We start from the raw sequence: 22,161 nt of genomic DNA on the forward strand, positions 1-22,161 counted from the left end.
GAAATTTGAATACGGATATGTATCTTTTTATATAGTGAAACGATAGAGAGAAATAATTTATATACATATATAATATATTGTATATATTGATAAAGAAAATTTGTTTGATAACCATTTAATATGAATATTATTTTATTATAAAATAGGTCATATGATCATATAATTATGATTAACAAAATAAAAATTTATTTGAAAAATAGAATTTTAAATAAAGAACTTACAGTAACTTCTCAGTCCTTTTTATGTTATATTCGATAATTTATTTGCAAATATCAAAATAATCTAAAATATAGAAATATTGTTGATATAAATAATATCCGATGTCTGTAATTGTGATCTTGATTAAATATTAACATAAATATAAAATTGTAATTTATATAATTGTGTTATAGAAGATCTTAATATATAAATAATAACAATTTTTTTATAATTGTCTTTGAAGTATTATATGTTGCAATTTTATATTAGCTTTATATAAGGATTAGAATTTTTAAATACAATCATCAGTATATTGGAATATTAGAAAAGTTTATTACAAAACGAAAAAATGATGTATAATTTTAAAAATATAAAGAAATTATTGAAAATATAAAATTAATTTCTTTCACAATATTCAATAAAAATTGCAATAATCACATAAAACAGAAGAACAATTTTTTATGTTATTACTTACATAGATTACAAGTATTTACGTAGAAGTAAATACAATTCACACAAATAAGCAAATTTAGTTTTTCTTTCATTTTGCTTTAAACATCTATTTGAAATATTCTTAAATATTTTATCTATTCTAGAATAAAATAATTAACATGTTTAGTGCTATACCTGCACTATTTGTCAAAAGTAATATATTTTTAGTAAAAATATTTGACTATTTGATATTAAAATAAAATATTCATTGGTAGAAGGATACAGCCTTATAAAATCAAACATTTAAAGATAGTTTCATAATGATTTATCACATCTTTAAAATTGCATAAAGAATCTTAGTTCTTATCATAGTACTGTCAATATGTTTGCTTTCTTCAAAGTAAAACTATAATTTTAAATTACAAACATAAGATTTACATAACGTTCCTTATTACCAATGATATTCCTATAATATAATTTTAGAATATATTAGTTATTTGTAATATATCGTTACGTAATTATAACAATACTATTGATAAATTTATATTACTCTATAATAATAATACTTCATAAAGATCAAAATTACTATAATAATGAACGTATCATATTTATACAAAATATCAAATGATCGACAAATCTAAGATATAAAAATATTTCGATCTATAGCGTAACAAAATCGATCACAAAATGAAATATTAATTTTTTTCTATTTAAATCCGCAAATTTGAAAAATGCAACTGCACAAATTAATAATTCTTATATAGTTCCAAGGCATGAGACCACACATTGTAATATGAATATTATTTTGCGTACAATGTGTTTTTTTATATACAAATAACATAAGTTAGTATTTCTCCTATTTTTGCATTACATAATATTTACGCGTAACGGTTATTTTAAAATAAGTTATTCATTGTTATTAAATTTTTACAACGTAATAAAATGCTAATTTACGATCATTTAGTATTAATTCTATTTTTAAGTACATTTAAGCACAAAGCATTTTCTTTTTATTGTTTTTTTATATTGTTTTCTTCAACTTATTTTATCAATGTTTCTAATATTAGTATTATTATTAGAAGCATTGATTTATTAGAAAGTGTATTTGATGACCGAGTTAGAATAAATTTAATTTTCATCAGTTTTCTAAAATGTAAATATGAAAATTACATTTAAAGAGCAAATAAAGATTTATCTTGATCCTTATTAATTTGGCGCTGAATGTTAGAGTTTTCAGAATTTGTAGTATTTCCTGTACTAGTAGTAGTTGTGGGTAGAGTTGGTAGAGCTTCAGCAGCAGCAGCTCGTTCTGCTAAGAAACGTTCGAACTCTGAAGATGTTAGAGATTCTTGATCACCATGTGCTCCTGGCTGAAAAAGAAGTTGTTTTAATAACTACGAAATATAATTAAATGCAATTTACATATAATTTAACATTTTGAAGAAAATTTTAATGATGTGTTAAATGATTATATTACAAATTTTTAATCTCATTGTTATATATAACTCACCGTATGATCTAACCAGGCTGCCATCTCATTAAATTCAGATTCCCGGTTCAGCTGAATATTAAAAGAATGAAACAAAAAAATAAAAATAAACATATCAAACGAAATAATAAGAATCTGAACATATGCATATATATAGGCAAAAATAAAGCAAAAGGAAACATAAGAGAAAATTAATTATTTCATGCTACAGAAAGCAGTGAAAAGAAGCAACTTCTAAATAAATCTACTAAATGAATAAGAATATAATCACAACGTTTTAATATCACAATGTGTAGTAAGTATGATATTCTTACCTTTATGAGAGTAATTTTAAGCTCATTGTATGAAATCGTAACTAAATTGCTTACAAAAATATAATTTTGCAATATTGTGTAATTAAATTTATAAAAAGTTTTGTAATAATCTTACTCTTTTTAATAATAATCAGTATCTATATTATTCATGATATTAACTAAATGCTTAGCAATAATTATAGGAACAGGGATTACGCACAGAAGTAGCAGTAGTAGAAGCAGCTGTAGAAGCAGTCTGCTGGGGATACTTAGGGTTATTGCGATTGAGAATCGCTGTACTGAGACTTCCTCCGCTCACCTGCTCCAAATTATCCTCATATTTGCTACCGCTACAATAAAAATAAGTGGATAGTTATATATTAGGTATACACATTTAACAGTTGCAATTAATTTAATATTAGAAACCTGTTTTTTGCAGTTTCGTAAGATGTATTCCGTGACTGTGCAAACATATCAAATTCATCACTATCACCTTCTTTCTTCTCCTTCCGATCTATCCTATTTTGGTCAATATTATCAGCTATGCCTGTAATTTAATATAAAAGAATTATCCACACACACACAAACATTATTCGATTATTACAAATATAATACCTATTTCTGTCATTTTTTTCTCCAAAGTATCAGTTTCATCAGATAAATCAATAAGAGAATCAGCTTCTTGTTTATTAATTGATGAAGCAGAATCTATGTTTGGAGGATGACCAATCGTTTGTGCTAAAATAGTACTTGCAGCAACAGCTTTGTTTTTTGTATAACGAGAATAACGCAAAAATAAATTGTTTAATTCATCATTAATACGCAACAATTCTGCTGTCATTTCATCATGTGCCAGCTTTCCAATTAAATCAACAACACGCTCTTGCATTGCTTTGCATGTGGAATGAAGTTCCTACAAATGATAAGTATTATAATTTAAATATATATATGTACCTTACATAAAAATATGTTTTTCAATTTCATATATACAACATTACATTGTTGAATAGAAAAGACATTTGTTTTAATAGGTATTTGCTATTAGGTATTTACTGCTATTCAAATATAAGACAAATAATTATATTCATACAGTTAAAAGTTCAAGATCAGCAGGATCAGGTTGTTGACTATTATTCTGATCTGAACTTGTAAAATATGCCAACATTTCTGATAAGACACGCATGTTTCCTTGTACAACATCGAGTTCACTTTGTATTTTAGCCATTTGTTGTTCATTCAATATAGCTACTTGTCCAGATGATTGGTTTTGAAGTTGTTGGACTTGTGGTGTTACAGAAGTTACTGATTGCTGTTCAATTGTAGGTACATTCATGACATTTTGTTCTGACTCAGGTACACTCTACAATTATATTATAATAAAAAAAATTATAATAATCACGAAATATATAAAACAATCATTTTTTGATCATATATCACAACAAAAAAAAGCTTACTCGTTCTGGAGTGATAATGGGTGCCATGGCATCCAAGTCTGTCATTGGAAATTGAATCCCTTTTACTTTCAATTCTTGATATATTTGAACAACTCCTTGGGTATGTGGCTGATGGCGGAACGTATCTGCCCATGTTTGAATTAAACTCAAGACCTTTTCTTGCACTGCTGTTGGTGGTTCATTTTTTGGTCCAATTAACTTAACCAATTCTTGTACAAATTCTCGTGAACAGGCAAGCGAATGAAAACGTTTTCCACAATTTTTTACGCATGTCTCCAATACCTATTTTTGGCATTCATCCATTAATATACATAAATTAATGTTTATGAATATTTGAAAATAAGAAGACTAAAAGTAAGAAATAGATAAGTTCTAACAAAACATCTATCACTAATCTACTAATCATAGCTGCTAAGTATAGTTAAAACCTAATTCAAATAACTGTAAAAAGAAGCAAATTATTTTGAAAAATTAATTATGTTAAGAACTAAATGCTTTATATTACATACATATATATTATTTAATTGTACAAAATAACTTTTAAATATTGTCTATGTCTTGTCTGAAATGTATGTATTATCAAATATATAAATACTAACAGTAAGAGTATACATGACTATAGTATAATTTTTTCCAGCAGCCTGATTTAGTCTACGCTTAATTGCTTTAATTGCATCTCTTGGGCCATCCTCTGTTTCATTTATAATATCACATATTTCCATATTAAGTGACCAATTTTCACTTGGCAAACTACCATCTGTAGCTTGCTCTGAAATATACAAGTAAAGATGTTATAATTTATTAATTGGAATAAAAGATGTTAGATAGGTCATGATTCATGATGTGAATGCTGAAGATATATACATATACATAGAAAAAATCTATAAGTATTTAAGCATTCATTAATATTGATGTACAAATAATTGTCCATATAAAAAGAACTTATCAACTGATTATTAACATAATAATAAAATAACCAACTTAATGAATTTCGTAAAGGTAAATAATAAAACTTACCTATTTTCTGGCCTACTGGTGTTGAAAATGGATTGACATTTACTCCAAAAAATGACATTGTTGCAGGTTGTATGAAACTGTTTCTATATTCGATAATATTACTTTGATTCACTTGTGCTTATGTAAGGCACGTAACGAATTTTGACAGGAACAATACTTGATAATAAATTAAAAACTTTTTATAATGAGTGACAGTATCATATGACCCAACGACGATAAAGTCAGACGTCAAATACAAAGTGACATAAAACTCTAACCAATCAGGCACAGCATTCTGAGAATGCCATTTTGATTGGATCTAACATTTAAAGTAAATACATTTATTTTACGAATAACTCAAATTTCTAATTCAAAATAAATGTATTAATAACTTTTCAAATATATTTTCTCGAATAAAGAGGAACGAAATATTTACTTATTCTATATATTTTGTGAAAATAAGAATATTGAAATTTTATTATCTGTCTACCTAAATTTCTATCTAGTTTTATCTGTTTAATCTAACACTTTTCTCTAGAGTTTAGTAGTAACTGAACAAATTAGAAAAGGCGGATTGTATTATATGTAATTCGTTATTAACTTTTTGTTCGTAACGTTACGATACAAAAAACGTAATTTAATTTTACAGTTATCAATAATAATTAGCTTAGGAATTTGAACATAGAATATGTAATTCCTAGACAGTTTTCATTCTGAATCAATATTTATATAAATCTCCATAATTACGTGATCAAACACTAGAGAGCGCCGTAAAGCAAAATTATAGAGATCTTACTACTTATTTAAAATAACTCAAACAATTTTTAATTAATAAATGTTTGTATTTAATTTATTAAATAAATGTTACTTAATTTAATAAATAAAATTTAACTTATAAACATTAAATAGTGAAATCAAACTTTAGTGAAATCTCTCTCTCTCTCTCTCTCTCTCTCTAACTCTTTAAGTGACACTTTTTATCTCTTAAACTTTTGTCTGTAATTATTTATAAAAAATAATTGAAAACATTTGTACGACGTGACCAAGTAATAAATAATAAGGAATACAACAATGATATAACCGGAATTAACAAAGTGTTTAAAAGTTAAATTTTGATAAAATAGATTTCTTCGGGTCGATAAAACAGGAAACTTCTTTGGTATGAAATTGACACGACATTGTTCTGAAGTTCGCCACAAAATTGATAAATCATTGTTGCGCGGCAACCGCAAATGAAGGCTATATAAATTAAATCTTTTCGATACAAAACAGTACATACATATGTATATGTACTCTGATAATTGTTCATTTAATTTTGTATAGGATATTTATGAAATATCTAAAAATGATGATTGAGGAAGACGTTCCTACTATATTACAAGAGTTTGTACAACCTCGTGTAATAAATCAAGATATGTTAATAAATTTGGTAATTGAACAAGGGCCAAAAGGAGAAGCTGGTAAACTTTTTTACGAAGATGGTATTAAATTAGATGAAATAAAAGAAATTCGGATTGAATTTCTTAGTACGTATTATACATAAATTTTAAACTTGTATTTATCTTGATATACATACGTATACTTGTTATTTTTTCTTCTAGATATTCTAAAACTTGATTATCTATGGGTAATGCCAAATCTAATGACATTAAAATTATCCAATAATATAATTGAGAAAATAGAAAACCTAAATGTGCTTGTTAATTTAAAAGAATTAGATCTTTCTTTCAATCGCATTAAAATAATGGAGAATTTAAACAATTTAACAAAACTAGAAATATTGCTTCTATTTAATAATGAAATTCGTGAGATAGAAAACATAGATGAATTATGTCATCTTACGATTTTTAGTATTGGTAATAATATTATAACAGATACAAAACATGTATGTAATGTGCAAAATATACGTGGATATTAAATATTTTTATATATTAAATATTTTATATTTTTACATTTGCATTATTATTTAGGTACTATATTTGAGAAAATTTAAAAAGTTACGTAGTTTGAATATGAGTGGAAATCCATGCACTAAAGAAGATGGATATTTGCATTATGTATTTGCATTTTTACCACAATTAATTTACTATGAATACAAAATGATAACTAATGAACAAAGGAAAGATGCTACAGAAAAACATTAGTAATTATAAAATATCCATAAAATAGATATATAAAAAACAATATATATATTTATTTTAAAATATTTATATTTTATAATTTAGTAGGACTTTAAATACTTTAGAAGAAGCAGAAATGAAAGAAAAAGAAGAATTGGATGCCCAGCAAGAATATGAAAAGAAATTAGCTATCCTCACTGCTGCATATGTAGAACATCTTGATGGAGATTATCTCTTTCATCAAATGTTTGAGGATGACAAAGGTTTATCAATTTATTTATACATACAATAATTATCATTTACTTTTTCATGCATTTCCACATAAAAATTTGTTAAGTCCATTTTATGTGTAGAAGGAAAGGATTTATCTATGGTAACTGATGATACACAAAATGCACATGAAGAATATAAAAAAAATTTTACTGCTATATGCGAAGAGTTTTGTGAGATAGGTTTGAAAGAACATAATAAGCGAATGAATGAAATAAATCTTTACAATATTGCTGTAAATGAAGGTAAAACTATTTCAGAAAATCAAGGTAGAATGTGAGTGATATATATATACATGAGCATCAAATATAAAATATATAAAATTGATAGTAATTTATACTATTTTAAATTACAGGATTGTAAATGAAGTCTTGCGCAGGAAAACTGATGCTTTAGCAACTGTTAAACAATTATTAAAAAAACTAGTTGGAGATGTAGATACTGCTACATTAGAAAATGTAACTGAAATAGCACAACAATATTCTGAAGAATTTAGTGATATGGTAACTGATGCATGGACAAGATTAATGTCTATTGAAGTAGATTTGCATGAACAAATGGAGGTATATTTTAATTATTATGAGTTATGTATAAGAAAATTAAATTGAAAATAATATTAAACTTATTTAATAAAGGATATAAATGAAGTATTTAGGATCAACATTTCTGATATGGTGGATTCTTTTCTAACAACTGCACGAGGATATTTTTCACAATTACGTAATTGTGAAGCAGAGTATAATGACACTATTAACGGATTAATTCTGTATTTCCTTAGTGGTATTGGAGATGATGCAAAAATGCCACGTCATTTATTAAATCTATGTGAAGATAAAGACATGTTAAATTATAATCTTAATAATTCTCATGAAAGGCATTTACAAGTATGTACGTGTATCTATGTATATTTTTGTTGTTTGTACTTCAAAAACTAATATGAATTTTCTAATTACAGATAATAGATGTTCGAGAAGATATCATGATAAATCGATTAAAAAATTGGGTTGAAGAATACAGCGAACGGGTAATAAGGCAAGCTTTTTCATTTTTTAAATATTTTCATATTTTTTTGAAGTTTAATTTTCGAAAATCTCTTATTTTGGTTTAATAGACATGAGAGTGAAAGAAGTAGTCAACAAATACTAGAAATATCACATTTTGGAGATTCTCAACAACAAGAATTTCTGCAAGTATTGCAACAGTTAAATTTAAATGTTGATGATTCAGAAATTATATTAGCACTTGATGAATGACTTGATAAAATGATACATGATCATTCAGAAGTTATATTATAAACCTATTACTTTGGAAATTAATATAGAAGTAAGTATTTTTGCTGAACTGTATATATTTATTAAACAATATAATATATCTCTTAATACACGAATATATTCTCGTATAAAATATTTTAATTGTATAAAAATCGTATAAAAATATTTAATTTTTAACGTGATAGTTTAAAATACGACACTTCGATTAAAGTTTCTTATTTTTTCTTCAAAGCTTCCATATATAATTTTAGGCCAGTTTGTACTTCTGGTAATTGAATAAGTGTTAAAAATTGATTTAGATCCATATGTTTGTTTACTTTCAACCATAATGAATTACGTTTCCTTAACTCCATTTTTGTTGCTTGTCTAGCTCTGGCTTTATAAATATTTTATATGGTAAATATTAAGCGTACTTATCTTAATTAAATAAATATTGTACTTACAGGGTATGTGTTTAAAAGATTCGATATAATTTTGACACTTTTGGATTGCATTAGCTTTATCAGAAGCTAATTCATCTACAATTCCAATTTCCAATGCTTCCTTTGGATGAAATAGGGTTCCTCTATGAAATCAATAGTTTTCAATTAATTATAGATATTACTAAATGGAATAAATGTTTTGTTATACATTCATTAACAATAAATTACTTTAAAAGTGCTAATTCAGCTCTTCTATGTCCTAATATGTCAACATATATATTTCTAAACCATTCTGGAGCAATAATTCCTAATTGTGTTTCATTCAATCCTATAGTATGCTTTCCTTCAACTAGAACTCTATATTCACAAGACATTGCTAAAAGACATCCTCCAGCAGGGCTGGCACCCTTTATAAATAAAGTAACAAATATATATATATATATATTTCTCAGAAAATAATTATACTAATAATATTTATAATAATACATTAATTGCAGCAGCTATTGGCATTTCCAAATTATATAAAGTTAACCATGTGTCTTGTAATGTTTGCCAATAGTCAGTTAGCTGTTCTTCAGTCCGATTATATATTTCGTTTATATCAAGTCCTGCTGAAAATATATTTGATAATGACGATGTTAATATAACACCTTGACATTTTTCTTTTTGTACATCCATTAAGGACGTGTTTAAAGCATTTAATAATTCTTTGTTTAAATTGTTTACAGGTGAACGTGCCATGGATATTGTAGCAATACCTGTTAGGGAAAAATATTCCTGAATAAAAACATAACTTATGAAAATTAGGATTCTGATATTACCTGTATCATTTTTTGAAATTTCAACTAATTTTGAATTTGTGGCATAAGTTTGGTATAAAGGAATTCGTATTTTATTCAAAATCTTTTTTATAGCAAACATGTTTAATCAGATGTGGAATAAATCCTGAAATTATATAAGATAAAATATTATTTATTTATACATAAATATTATTATTCACCTTAATTTTTTATTGCACACTTAACAATTATTTTTGTATATTATTAAAATATTGTACCATATTTTGCTATCATTTACCTTTGTTTCTCTCTGCTACTTAAGTAACTTATTAAAGATATCTCAATAACCTATTCTGTACAATTTAATTATTTACATTTACAATTTACATTTACAATTAATACATTAATTATCATTTAAATCAGTTGTTTTATTATACAGAACATAACGTTATAGTAAATGATAAGAGTAAAAAATATAGTAAAAGAATTTAAATAAATACACTTGTAAGAATGGAACGGAACGGAGTGGAACAGAATGGGTCGCGGGCAGGTGCTAATATGGCGGCTATTCAGCTTTATAGTTTCGTGACATCGCCCTTTATCTTAACATTTTTTTGAGCAAGATAGAAAACTTTGGTCACCGTGTGACGAAAAAAACAATGTCTTAAATGGATTCGTTGATGTTTGAAAAATAAGCCAATTAACAAAATGTCAACTAGATCGCAACTTACGAAAGATTTAAATGGTTTGTCTTCTACTGAATGTTTACGTTCGTATTATGGAACTGTCATATATAAAAAAAATATATATCTTGTTCAAATAATTATTGTTAAAAAATGCTTATAGAAGTTTCATTAATCCTCATTTTATTTCACAAAAATATAAATTGGATTATAATCCAATTTTTTTAAACCTTTTCCTTAATTTCGTATATTTTACAAAATTGCCATTAGCTTAATTATCATTTTTCATAAATTATTCATTATTTGTAGAATCGGTGAAAGCATTATTAGGTAAGCATGTGAAAATATTATTAAAGAATGTTGTAAAATTGGAAACAAAACAAGATAAACAGGAAAATCGTGTTCTGGTAAGTAATATTTGCAGTATTACAATATTATAATGTATAATAAATTTGAAGTTATTTAGATTTAAAGTGATTCAAAATTAAATTTTTCTGATTTAAGGTCTTTTCACCATGCCGTTTGTTTCTCTTAACGGCCAAAGTGCCCACAAGAGTAAGATAATATGATTATTTTGTTTTTACAAATAAAATTATATGATTATTTTAATAATTATGTTTAAAATTTTTTTTTATAGATCGACTGCCATTTTCATTATTTAGAAATAACATCTATAGAATCGAAAAGAGCAAACCAATTATCTTTAAGTGTTGGGGAAAGATATTACAATTTTACTACTACTGGAGCAGGTGCAGATACTACAGAAGTAGATGCAATGATTGAGGCCTTACATACTGCAATTCGAAATATCTTTCCCACTGTACCATTGAAGTATGTGTTTATTATCTTATATGTATAAATTTATATTTATTTTAATTATTATAATATTAGAATAACTGACTTAAAATTATAATTTTTATTATAGTTATATTATAAGAAAAATAGAAGTAATACCAGCTAGCAGACTGCAGAGTATAAGAGGTAGTGAATTAGCTAGAAGTACAGAAGCAACAAGACATACTGGACCTTGTGGGGGGTTTTCAACCCAATATGCATGTATGTGTGATTTACATGGTGTACCATATAGAGAAGAAGTAGCCTGGGTAACTTGTTAAAGTATATGAAAATGTCCTACTATTATTATTAAACGTTTTTCAAGACAATTATATTTATAGGATGTTGATACAATATACCTCTCTCATGATACAAGAGAGCTAAATTTAAGAGATTTTGATCATTTGGATCAAAAAGATCTGGTGCCAATCATTTCTGCCTTGGAATATAATACTTGGTTTACAAAATTAAGGGCATCTCATCTTAAACTAAGTCACGAGCCTTTGGAGAGATTGTTACATGTTATGCGTAGATCCCTTTCCATTCAGGAACTTTATCTAGATAATCTTGGAATAAAATGGTAAAGCTAAAATAAATGCATAATTACGATACAATTAATTTTAATAAATAAATTTCAAATGTGATTTTTTTTTAGGGACTTCGCGCACAAATTATCATTAGCTCTAATTTCTAATGCTAATACAATGTTACAGACTATTGATCTATCATATAATACCATTGAAGATAAAGGTAAGTTTTAATTATAAAGACTTTTATGTAGGATGTTATTCCTTAGTAGATCCATTTTTTGTGGTTTCAATTCTTCTATTTTTTTACTCACTTTTTAAGTATGTTCTTAAAGTATCCCTATACAAATTTCTTTTTATAGGAGCCTCTAGCTTGTGTGGGATAATAGCCAAATTGCAAGGTGTGCAAATAACCATTAATGTTATTTAAGTTTATCCTTATCCTTTTATGTTTAGAAATAATCCTCCATTTATAATTTTACTCTTTTCCATGAAAAAAAGATGATTGTTACAGTATATTTAATTGTTTAACTTACATAATGTGTACTTACATATACTTAATAAATAGTATTGTACGTTGCTATGCTTAATTTAACCATTAATTATTAATATTAATTAATATATGTGTCTACTAATAATATTACTTATAATAATATTATTTTTAAGGAGGTGCACATTTAAGCGGACCTATTGGAAAATTACCCAAAGGTTTACAAAAATTAAATTTGGCACATTGTGGACTAACTGGAAAAGGAATAAGTCAAATTGCACATGCACTAAGTTTAAATAGAAGCATGCCAACTAGTTTGCAATATTTAAATCTTTCAGAAAACTCTTTAAAAGATGATATCAATGTAAGTTGTTTCTAAATATTATTCCAAAATTTAATATAATAGATGGTTATACTAATATTATAATACTAGGAAATGCAATTAATATAATTATTACATATTTACAGAATTTATGTAATTTTTTGGCACAACCTAATAGTCTAACTCATTTAGATCTAAGTGGTACAGATACAACATTAGAATGTGTAAGTATATTTTAGTTTTCTATATATGAAACTCATGTAAGAGTAAGAGCTCATATTTTACATTTACTCTAGCTGTTTGGTGCTTTACTACGGGGTTGTGCAACTAATCTAGTCCATTTAAATGTTGCTCGTAACTCCTTTTCAAGTAAAAAGACCAAAGAAATACCTCCCAGCTTTAAACAGTTCTTTACTGCTACGCTCTCATTAAAGTACTTAAATATATCTTGTTGTAAATTGCCGCTAGAGGCATTGAAACATTTGTTACTTGGTTTGGCATGCAATGAAAGTACAGTTGGTTTAGAACTTGATATGAGTGGAAACAATTTGGGCTCTATGGGTGCTCATGTATTAGAATCATGCATTCATGGCGTACGTTGCATAGCATCATTGGATATATCAGATAGTAGTAAGTACAGTATAATATAAATAAATTATTTGCTTTAATATTTGGATTCTATATCTTGTAAATATGTCTTTTCACAGATATGGATGTTGATTTAGCACAAGTAATAACTGCTATAGGAAAAAACAAGTCGATCAAACAATTATATATGGGTCGCAACACTGTTAGTATGAAAAGCAAACATATTGCTGTTGTAATGGATGCCCTTGTGCAAATGCTTCAAGAAGATGATTGCGTTTTGCAAGCATTACATTTACCAGATTCTCGACTAAAATCTGATCTCTATAATCTTATCAATGCCCTTGGTAGTAACACGTGTCTTCATACTTTAGATATTAGTGGTAATCAGATTGGAGATCCTGGTGCCAGATTATTAGCAAAGGCATTACAAATTAATAATCATTTGAGAACTATTATTTATGATAAAAATAATATTACTCTTCAGGGTTATGCTGATCTTGTTCATGCTTTAGAAAAGTACGCAATCTTTCATATTAATAATGAATATGTTAATATATTTTCTAATATATGACATCCTTTTACAGGAATTGTAGTGTAAGACATATGCCATTTCCAATTTATGATTTGCAACCTTGTATGAAAACTTCAGCTGAAAAAACGGAACAATTAGCTAAAAAAATCCAGGACTTGTTACAAAGAAACGTTACTCCTTGTAAATATAGTCATGGACAAGCATTTAGATTGCAACAAGGATTTTTGTTAAGCTCCACACAACAAATGGTTGATAGATTGGTTGTACAGACGCAAGACACTATTAAAGCTATTGCTGCGGAAAGCTGTGATGCTAATAATGACATTAATTATGCAACTGGACTCATACAAGATGCAGATAATTCAAAACAGGTATAAAATACCGAATAATAAATACATTTTGAATAAATCTGTATGTAAATGATATTTTTGTAGCTTTTACCAAGATTACACGAAGTTCTTCAACGACGAGATGAAAATAATCCAATAGAATTAAAATTACACGAAATGGCAAATGAATTGCATAAAGTTGTAACCATATATTTACAGGTATTTTATTATCAAATATATATTATTCTTACATTAAACATAATACGTTTCAATTATTAAAATTTAAATACAGGATTCCTTAGATGCTATGATAAAGTGTGCAAATGAACAGTGTCCTACGATACTTTCTCAAACAGTAATTAGAGGCGATGAAAGTGAATCAGTTGCAGTAGAAGATGATCTACGAAGTAGTTGCAAAGAAAAAAATCAAATTAGTAGTGAATTCATACATACCACTATCACAGAACAAGCTGGGGCGGATATAGTCAATAGAGTCAAGTATGGATCATAATTACTTATTCGTTTTGATTTTAATACATATCTGTCAAATAATCACTAACTTATCTCATTGCTTGTAATTATCTATTATTAATATTTTTATAGTGAATTAAATTTGGCAGTTGCTGCACATGTATCCGACAGAATAACAGATGAAGTAATTGAATCATTGTCAAGAAGCTATAAAAACTTAGTATGTATAATATACTTCACTATGTGTTAAATACATGCTAAAAGGTATTATACTAAAAGTTTAGTATTAAAATCCCTTAATTTTGATATTGATGTTCATATTTATATTTTCAGATTGGTGACTGTGATAGTAGAACAAGAAGCAGTACGCCTGATGTGTTGCGGCCTAGTGCTGGTTCAATGAGTAGTGGAAGTGTTATAGGAGTTACAAGTACTGTAGGTGTATCTACAGCATTACCAATTGGTAGAACCAGTATTGCCTCGGAAGAAGATTGTCCACCAGAAACTTATTCACTTGTGAATTCTATCAGTCAATGTTCCAGTGATCAATCTCCAATGGTAAAAAACGCAATATTTTTTATTTATATATATATTATATATGTATTACATATAATATATGTAATATATATATTAGAATAAACTTTGCTACATAATAATTTTAATATAAAACTTCCATGTCTGTCCAGAAATTGGATTATTTAAATCTTGTAAGTAAAGTACATACATATTTAAAAATATATTATTTGTTGGTTGACTTTTGTATACCAAATCTTTTGTAGTACATAATAATGGATTAACATATTACAATTATTGTAAAAAATTAAAATACATATTAATGATATTAATTATTGTCCTTTACGTAGGCTACGCCACATTTATCAAATAAACGAAAAAGTTTACATGGAAGAAAATTGCGGCCGAAATCTGTAGTCGATTCTGTGGAAGGTCTTTCAGCTGATGACATTCCAGATCTGTTACCATCCTTACCAAAAAGTCAAGCAGAAGGTTAATTTTTTTTAACATAAAAAAATGTTATAGTTGATATATTTATCATTTCTGATATCAACATATTCTTTTAGCTATTTCAGAGACAGAACATTCTTTAACAGAATCACTAGATTCTGTTTCTGAATTACCCAATACTGTAGGACAGCAACTGCAACATTTAGTAAAATCTAGACCACGTAGAACAAAAACTAGAGCACCTACAAGACCAATGCTGAGACCAGATCAACCAGTGGATGGTCTTGCTCTTGGAGAAGGCCTCGATGTATTTTTCAGACCAACTACACCAACAACACCTCTTATATCCCCCACAAGTGATGACAGGTATTATTTTTAAAATTATAATTCATTAATATTTTGTGGAAATTATGTACATTACACTTCTTTTTATTTTGCTATAGCTCTTTGCATACTTTTCCAACGGATGGTAGCCCAAATTTATCTCTTACGAGTCATAAAAGTATTCCACCTGAGATGGATAAAAAACCTGGCTGTAGCTCTCCAATGTTAAAAACACTTCTTGAGCCTGCCCCGCGATCACGATCTAGCGATAATTTAGAAAAATTTTCTCCTCTTGTTGGCAGAAGATCTCAAGGTGATTCGCCGTTAACTGCATCTCCATTAACTCGGCGAAATACAACAGACAATGCACAAAATCATGAAAGAATTCTTACAAAATCTGATAGCAACAAAGATACAAGTAATAATGTATGTAATAATTGTGTCGGTAATACCGCTGATACATCTAAACGTAGTACATTACCCATTATTGGTTCTGGTACAAGTACACGCAGTTTACGAGATTCGGATGAAAATAGTAAGGTATTACAACAAACAACTGCTACAAATTCCTCGGATAAAGATGCAACGGCTGTTCCTAAAGATTACGAAACCAGGAAAAGTTTAACAAAAAAATCTGCGGTAGATACAGATAAGACTGCAAATCAACCTTTACCTTCTCTTAAATTAAGAACCACAGGTTTTGATCTTCGTAGCCCAACAAATGGTAGCAGTACAAAAAATAATTCGGAAGCATCGAAATCTCCAGTGTTAAGGTCTCTAACCAAGGGAAATAGTTCACTTACAGATGGAAAAAGCAATGGTGCTCTTTCCAAGACTAAACCAGTTCCGCCTATAACAGCTCCTAAACCAAGACCCTGGAGTATGGCTACTGATAGAAAATCTGGTATGAAAAAAAGCAAATTATTTAATGATAAAATTCTTAGCTTATATAATAATATATATTGTGTGTAATAATATATATATATATATATATGTGTGTGTGTTTAATGTTTTAGGAGAATTTAATTTATTAAGCGATGGTTCTAGTCCAAATACTTCAGCTGGAAATACACCTGATTCTGGAGATGCACTAGATGAATCAACGGATAGCGGTGTAAGTGGTCCTGCTTCATTACCGCCGACGTTATCAGCAAGTAGTACTGCTAGTTCTTTAAGCAATGCCAGTGTAGAGAAAAGGTCAGTGAGGGAATTGGCAGCTAGTTTAAACAAAAGTAAAACTGAAAGGAAAGAGAATGGTAAGAAGCAAAAATACGTTTTTCTACTGCATGTTCAATGTATCTAGTAACATCTTAAACACCATTCGCGATTCACGCATAATTTTTAATTAATTATTAATTCCCTGTTAATTCCAAGTACATTGTGAATATGCATGTTGTATCCTTTAATTAAGAAGCCTTGCTGTATATATTATTTTAGAGCATACCGCACCTGCAGCATGGAGGTCGGTGCTTCAACGTTCTATCAACCAACCAGATGTCAAGGTACCTTATGTAATGTGTTTTTTTTTCTTTTTTTTCACACTTTTTAAATCATTTAATACAATTTTTTCAAAGTGTGCAGCGTCCTAAGCCCTTTTATGATAGCTTGAAAAAATTGTTTTGCGCTTGAAATCCATTAACGTGATTTTATATTTTTACTTTTTTTGATACAGTTTATTTGTCTTAACATTACACAATAATATTATTACAAGATTATAAAAATACTTTGAAATATCATGTTGAGTTAAATATAATTTTATATATACAATCATTATATTTTTAGGTAACGGAAGTGCCGAAAACGGTTGAAGAAAATCGTATAAGTTTTAAGCTTCGACGTACTTCATTTTTACGTGACTCAAATTTCAATTACAATAATGACGTAGTTGATGTTTGATCGTGACTTAATACAGTAATAATTTACAAATTAATGTCAATGACTGGATACTTATTAAGATATCTTTCATCAAAGTATTTTATATTGGGCACAAAAATCTACGATGTATCACGTTTGTACTTGTGCCATATGAAGTCAAATGCGAAAGCAAGTGTGCTAACTTAATATTTAGGGACAGGGTACTGGGGTCTCTATAGAAAGTACCAATTTATTATTAAGGTGGCATTAAAAATTTTATAGTTTTTTATAGAACTGTAATTTGAATGCAGTTTATCTTAATTTAGAAGTAAGTATTTGTATTTAATGTACTAAAATCATTTAATATTTTCAATGCAGTAAGTTAAAACACTTACTTCCACGAAGAACATACTAAATGCTTCTACATTCCTCCAGATTTTTAAAAAGAAATCAGTTTGATATTGTCAATGATATTATTTGGAAGATGAGCCATGTTATGTTTGTTTTAACATTTAAATATTTATATATTGTTTGTCTGTATATTTAAACTGATAGACTTTAATATAGATCATAAATTACATGATTTTAATTATTTTAAGTGTATAACCACTGATTTGTTACCAAAAAATAAGCACAATATATTCTTATCGACATAAAACAATATTTCTTCCTATTATTTAATCAATGTCGCGTTGTCTTCCGAAATCAGTTTTTGTAATTTCATAATAGATATTTTGATTTGTTTCTTATGCAACCAGTTATAACAAAACTGTGATCATTAAAAAAAACGGTTCTATTTAGGTCAAGTCAATAATTGTTTACAATATTTTATAATTGTTTCCATATAGCTTGTATTAAGTTATGTTACTTTTTATTTAACATTTCTTAAATACAATCGGAATTGATAAGTGCACAAAGCAAAATTCAAGAACCATAAAATGTATGAAGTGTGCCATATAACATAACATAAAATAATAAATGCTTTGTTTTCCACATAATAAGGACAAAATTAAAAGATTTTTATATAAAAGATATGATATTGTCCATGACTATCATTGATTTATAAAAATTTAGTAACGAAATATATAAACATTATGTAATGCATATATAATATATATATGATGTGCGTAAATGGAAAAAAAGAAAATAAACTAAACTATCAACTAAATTAATTAGAAAAAAGATATTGCAGACTATTATTATATTTCAAGAATTCTTTTGCGATATTTGTAAGTTGTATTCGCTTTTTTATACCTTGTTGAAGATATATTGTGATTAAGAATAATTTAGTAAAATCTTTTTGCTATATGCGTCCTCTTATAAAGGAACAGCTTTTTTACAAACAATTTTTTTGTATGATGTAAAAATGTATCGCAAAATACGAACACCTAACATAAAATTCAATTTACATAAATATATTAAAAGCTAGTTTTTGAATAGCAAAAGACTTCTGTACATATATATGTAAAAAAGTTACATATAGGTAAATTAACCATAACTATAGTTACAGTTCTTATAGATAAATAAATATTTGAATATCTATTTGATATTGGGTTTATGTATTAATAACTGTGACTAATGAAATATGTAAGTCCTTTTGGATACAGGTATATATTTAACAACATACATTATATAACAATATTAGATGTTTAACTGGAAATATTCTTTTTCAGGCATAATTAAATCAATTGTGAAATGTTGTATTCTAACAAACACATTCTACTTTAATATTCGCATTTAAAATCATGTATATGATATAGATTGGATATAAAATTTTTAAATCATTTAATTAAAAACTTTTTCTATCAGGTGATTATTTACTCTAAATCTTGCTACATGTAAATTAAATTCATGAAGTATTTGTCAAATCATACATTTCCTCAAATCAATGTAAAAGATTTTCAAATAATATAAAACAAATCAGTATCATAAAAGGTAGCTAATCATAATGTTACTTAATAATTCTTTTCACTGTCAATAATGTTCACTAATAAAATTGTAATTTAGTTATTTCCATAATAAAATAGTATTTGTAAACATGTATGTACTTGTACTTTTGCATAAGTGCATACAATTAACAATTTGTATACATATTACATTGCAGGTGATTTTTTGTATAAAGATACAGATAAATTAATTATGTACTTATGTGCAAAAAATATTACATTGGACTCTACAAATATAACGTAAGAGTTAAAATTTAAACAACTGTGCCAAAAAGGGAATTATATTGTATGTATGATTAACAAAATTTGTTTAATTTCTAAAATCTTTATCTCTTTCTTAGAAATTAAAAAACAAATATAATTTTTCTATATCATATTAATTATTACTTTACATGTTAAAAAAGATCACCTGTAATAAACCATATTTTAATGTGTAAATATATTAAATACAATTACTATATATATTATATACTAATGAGTGAGTGATATAATATTCACTCTATCGCACAATCACATGATGCGTGCGGAGAAAATCAGACGACATATACACACATTCTTTCTTCATTACATTCCTGTATTTACATTTACACGTGTATACATATGTTGCGATGAAGCACGTTTCAAAATCTGCTATTAATTTTATTATATATGTATTATTACCCAATAAATATCAGTATTTGCAGGTTTCGATACGTTGCTTATTAATCATGCAATATAATTTACTAATAAATAAAGACTCCTATTACATGTGCAACATTAATTGTTTTTCTTATTTTATACACTAGCAATTTTGTATATTTAAATAATTTTCATTGCTAATTTTGGAAAAATATAAAATCTATTTGCCATAATAATAAAATTGTATTGTTGTTACTTCAATAGGTTTTTATAATAAAGTTTAATGTGGTATTCATTGATACAATTATTATTATATGTTCACAATATGTTTCAATGAAATAATTTGGCGATGGTATAGTATGCAGTTATGCAATTATATTTTTAAATATTAATGATGATACATAAAATATATATGCAAGAAAAGACAAAATAGTTTTATATATGTGTTGTTTACAACATTAAGCATTAAGCTATTAAAAGTATATGTGATATTTATTTCAATAAATATCAAAAGATATAAAACGAATAAAATATAAAAGGATCAGTGCGCGTGCGTGAAAAATTGTATGAAATCCGTCTTGTGTGGCACATTTCCATAATTCAAGAGATGGAAGTATAGCAGCAGAAGGTTTAAGGAAATGAAGTGTATGGAATCTGTTTCACTTAGGAAATGTTAATGAGTTTTATTACATGTTTTATATTATTAAGCTGAGAAGGTGTAGAAATGTCACGTTCAAAACCTGAAAAGATTGGAAATGGTGGTAAATGCGAATTAAGTGTATGGACACGTGCGATAACAGCAAACTCCGAATGGCCGGATAAAGTAAACATAACCGCATTTCAATTAATTATGTTCTGTATATATTTTCATGATTTCATTCATAAGCGCTTTTTATTTACTATAGGAAGAATTTCTTGATGTTATATATTGGGCTAGACAAGCAATTGGTATCATAGTTGGTATAGGATGGGGTCTTATACCTTTAAAAGGTTTCATAGCTCTACTATTGTAAGTTAAAACATAATATAATCGCAATATATAATAGCAAAGTTACAATTATACATTTCAAATTTATGGTTTGATATTTCAGATTTGTATTAGTTAATGCAGGTGTTACATACCTGTATTTTAGTAATTTTCAACAAATTGATGAGGAAGAATTTGGTGGTATATGGGAATTAACTAAAGAAGGTTTTATGACATCATTTGCTGGTTTTTTGGTAATTTGAAGTTATCTAGTGCTATTTATTTTAATCTTTTTATCTCATAATATTATAAAAAAATTATTATTCATAGGTGACCTGGATCATTATATATTCAGGACTACATTTTGATTGAGCATTTTCATAACTGTACCAATGATGATTTGACTGATAAAGATGTTAATACATATATTTCAACAATCAAGTGCTCCATGCATATATGCAATTTGCCTTATAAACATTTTTGTGAAAAGCAATTACTTATCATATAGATTATATGCGCTTTGAATTTGTAGCGCAATAAATATACAAAAGAATTTCTCATTACTCAAATAACTTGTTATATGGAATTAAACATTATCACAAAAAAGTATTTCTTCATCAAAAAGTTTCTTTTTTTGTATAGAAAATTATGTGTTATATTTTAAAGGTCAATTATTTGCTATCAAAGAAAATGTTTTTAAATATTAGTTATAAAATATTTTTATTTCAAATTTAGTTTCTTTGTTGCATATCATTGACACAAGTAAGTACTGTAAACTATGTTACGAAAACATATTGCATATGCCAAATCAGATTATATATCTGTGCAGATAATTAATATAAATAAACATTTTAAATAACCATATTGCTCAATATTTGACCAGACTTAATACTGGATATACCATTCATAAAATTTTTATACTCAATATTGTTTTTACTGTTTAAATATATTACATATTAACAGCCTTAGCTTTTGTCTTAATAAGCACA

General features: G+C 26.8%; 5 protein-coding genes across 17 annotated transcripts; 3 read left to right on the top strand and 2 right to left on the bottom strand.

The window, feature by feature from the left end:
• Positions 1–509: 509 nt before the first annotated feature.
• LOC126914151 (TOM1-like protein 2) lies at positions 510–5,533 on the bottom strand. 8 transcript variants are annotated; one of them, XM_050717729.1, is made up of 9 exons: positions 4,884–5,533; positions 4,466–4,635; positions 3,867–4,148; positions 3,503–3,772; positions 3,028–3,325; positions 2,839–2,959; positions 2,732–2,762; positions 2,141–2,191; positions 510–2,000 (listed from the first exon to the last, which is right to left on the bottom strand). In XM_050717729.1, the coding sequence occupies exons 1-9, from the start codon at positions 4,939–4,941 to the stop codon at positions 1,803–1,805; spliced, it is 1,479 nt and encodes a 492-aa protein (XP_050573686.1). In that variant the 5' UTR covers positions 4,942–5,533; the 3' UTR covers positions 510–1,802. The 8 variants fall into 8 exon arrangements, 6 of the variants coding, with proteins under 6 accessions (XP_050573686.1, XP_050573664.1, XP_050573675.1 ...); XM_050717707.1 differs by having other exon boundaries at positions 2,633–2,762; positions 4,884–5,532; XM_050717764.1 differs by having other exon boundaries at positions 1,773–1,996; positions 4,884–5,532.
• A 350-nt stretch (positions 5,534–5,883) lies between these two features.
• On the top strand, positions 5,884–9,187 carry LOC126914139 (dynein regulatory complex subunit 3-like). Of its 2 annotated transcripts, XM_050717649.1 has the most exons (10): positions 5,884–6,388; positions 6,464–6,747; positions 6,833–7,005; positions 7,088–7,245; positions 7,336–7,528; positions 7,608–7,815; positions 7,888–8,136; positions 8,208–8,284; positions 8,364–8,575; positions 8,969–9,187. In XM_050717649.1, the coding sequence occupies exons 1-9, from the start codon at positions 6,193–6,195 to the stop codon at positions 8,503–8,505; spliced, it is 1,680 nt and encodes a 559-aa protein (XP_050573606.1). In that variant the 5' UTR covers positions 5,884–6,192; the 3' UTR covers positions 8,506–8,575; positions 8,969–9,187. The 2 variants fall into 2 exon arrangements, with proteins under 2 accessions (XP_050573606.1, XP_050573615.1); XM_050717658.1 differs by lacking the exon at positions 8,969–9,187 and having other exon boundaries at positions 5,885–6,388; positions 8,208–8,276; positions 8,364–8,506.
• Positions 8,581–10,247, bottom strand: LOC126914268 (enoyl-CoA delta isomerase 1, mitochondrial-like). Of its 2 annotated transcripts, none has more exons than XM_050717976.1 (6): positions 10,023–10,247; positions 9,767–9,890; positions 9,432–9,703; positions 9,174–9,352; positions 8,967–9,088; positions 8,581–8,899 (listed from the first exon to the last, which is right to left on the bottom strand). In XM_050717976.1, exons 2-6 carry the CDS (start codon positions 9,864–9,866, stop codon positions 8,739–8,741), a joined length of 834 nt encoding a protein of 277 aa, XP_050573933.1. In that variant the 5' UTR covers positions 9,867–9,890; positions 10,023–10,247; the 3' UTR covers positions 8,581–8,738. The 2 variants fall into 2 exon arrangements, with proteins under 2 accessions (XP_050573933.1, XP_050573942.1); XM_050717985.1 differs by having other exon boundaries at positions 8,735–8,895.
• Positions 10,248–10,280: 33 nt separating this feature from the next.
• Positions 10,281–20,341, top strand: LOC126914054 (F-actin-uncapping protein LRRC16A). Of its 4 annotated transcripts, XM_050717516.1 has the most exons (24): positions 10,281–10,469; positions 10,717–10,814; positions 10,912–10,962; positions 11,045–11,238; positions 11,333–11,510; positions 11,583–11,821; positions 11,897–11,991; positions 12,131–12,169; positions 12,435–12,622; positions 12,727–12,804; positions 12,877–13,210; positions 13,288–13,684; positions 13,753–14,071; positions 14,135–14,248; positions 14,322–14,527; positions 14,633–14,720; positions 14,834–15,058; positions 15,187–15,207; positions 15,364–15,505; positions 15,580–15,829; positions 15,907–16,691; positions 16,804–17,043; positions 17,225–17,289; positions 17,570–20,341. In XM_050717516.1, exons 1-24 carry the CDS (start codon positions 10,433–10,435, stop codon positions 17,681–17,683), a joined length of 4,497 nt encoding a protein of 1,498 aa, XP_050573473.1. In that variant the 5' UTR covers positions 10,281–10,432; the 3' UTR covers positions 17,684–20,341. The 4 variants fall into 4 exon arrangements, with proteins under 4 accessions (XP_050573473.1, XP_050573500.1, XP_050573482.1 ...); XM_050717543.1 differs by lacking the exon at positions 17,225–17,289; XM_050717525.1 differs by lacking the exon at positions 15,187–15,207.
• A 412-nt stretch (positions 20,342–20,753) lies between these two features.
• On the top strand, positions 20,754–22,034 carry LOC126914307 (respirasome Complex Assembly Factor 1). The gene is made up of 4 exons (XM_050718060.1): positions 20,754–21,028; positions 21,111–21,214; positions 21,297–21,426; positions 21,503–22,034. Exons 1-4 carry the CDS (start codon positions 20,930–20,932, stop codon positions 21,542–21,544), a joined length of 375 nt encoding a protein of 124 aa, XP_050574017.1. The 5' UTR covers positions 20,754–20,929; the 3' UTR covers positions 21,545–22,034.
• Positions 22,035–22,161: the final 127 nt, after the last annotated feature.

Source organism: Bombus affinis, chromosome 1, assembly GCF_024516045.1.
Source record: "Bombus affinis isolate iyBomAffi1 chromosome 1, iyBomAffi1.2, whole genome shotgun sequence".
Classification (NCBI taxonomy): domain Eukaryota; kingdom Metazoa; phylum Arthropoda; class Insecta; order Hymenoptera; family Apidae; genus Bombus; species Bombus affinis.

What these genes read in the sequence shown, in the direction of transcription:
- LOC126914151 (XM_050717707.1), bottom strand. Translation starts at nt 4,941, where the DNA reads ATGTCATTTTTTGGAGTAAATGTCAATCCATTTTCAACACCAGTAGGC. An exon ending in ACCAGTAGGCCAGAAAATAG is followed by an intron (nt 4,636 to 4,883) that starts GTAAGTTTTATT and finishes TGTATATTTCAG; the next exon opens with AGCAAGCTACAGATGGTAGT. An exon ending in TACGAAACTGCAAAAAACAG is followed by an intron (nt 2,763 to 2,838) that starts GTTTCTAATATT and finishes TTTTTATTGTAG; the next exon opens with CGGTAGCAAATATGAGGATA.
- LOC126914307 (XM_050718060.1), top strand. Translation starts at nt 20,930, where the DNA reads ATGTCACGTTCAAAACCTGAAAAGATTGGAAATGGTGGTAAATGCGAA. An exon ending in GGTTTCATAGCTCTACTATT is followed by an intron (nt 21,215 to 21,296) that starts GTAAGTTAAAAC and finishes TTGATATTTCAG; the next exon opens with ATTTGTATTAGTTAATGCAG. An exon ending in CATCATTTGCTGGTTTTTTG is followed by an intron (nt 21,427 to 21,502) that starts GTAATTTGAAGT and finishes TATTATTCATAG; the next exon opens with GTGACCTGGATCATTATATA.
- LOC126914139 (XM_050717649.1), top strand. Translation starts at nt 6,193, where the DNA reads ATGAAATATCTAAAAATGATGATTGAGGAAGACGTTCCTACTATATTA. An exon ending in GATGCTACAGAAAAACATTA is followed by an intron (nt 7,006 to 7,087) that starts GTAATTATAAAA and finishes TTTATAATTTAG; the next exon opens with TAGGACTTTAAATACTTTAG. An exon ending in ATTTGCATGAACAAATGGAG is followed by an intron (nt 7,816 to 7,887) that starts GTATATTTTAAT and finishes TATTTAATAAAG; the next exon opens with GATATAAATGAAGTATTTAG.
- LOC126914054 (XM_050717516.1), top strand. Translation starts at nt 10,433, where the DNA reads ATGTCAACTAGATCGCAACTTACGAAAGATTTAAATG. An exon ending in CTTTAAAAGATGATATCAAT is followed by an intron (nt 12,623 to 12,726) that starts GTAAGTTGTTTC and finishes ACATATTTACAG; the next exon opens with AATTTATGTAATTTTTTGGC. An exon ending in CAAGAAGCTATAAAAACTTA is followed by an intron (nt 14,721 to 14,833) that starts GTATGTATAATA and finishes TTATATTTTCAG; the next exon opens with ATTGGTGACTGTGATAGTAG.
- LOC126914268 (XM_050717976.1), bottom strand. Translation starts at nt 9,866, where the DNA reads ATGTTTGCTATAAAAAAGATTTTGAATAAAATACGAATTCCTTTATAC. An exon ending in AATTTCAAAAAATGATACAG is followed by an intron (nt 9,704 to 9,766) that starts GTAATATCAGAA and finishes TTTCCCTAACAG; the next exon opens with GTATTGCTACAATATCCATG. An exon ending in CAATAGCTGCTGCAATTAAT is followed by an intron (nt 9,353 to 9,431) that starts GTATTATTATAA and finishes TTATTTATAAAG; the next exon opens with GGTGCCAGCCCTGCTGGAGG.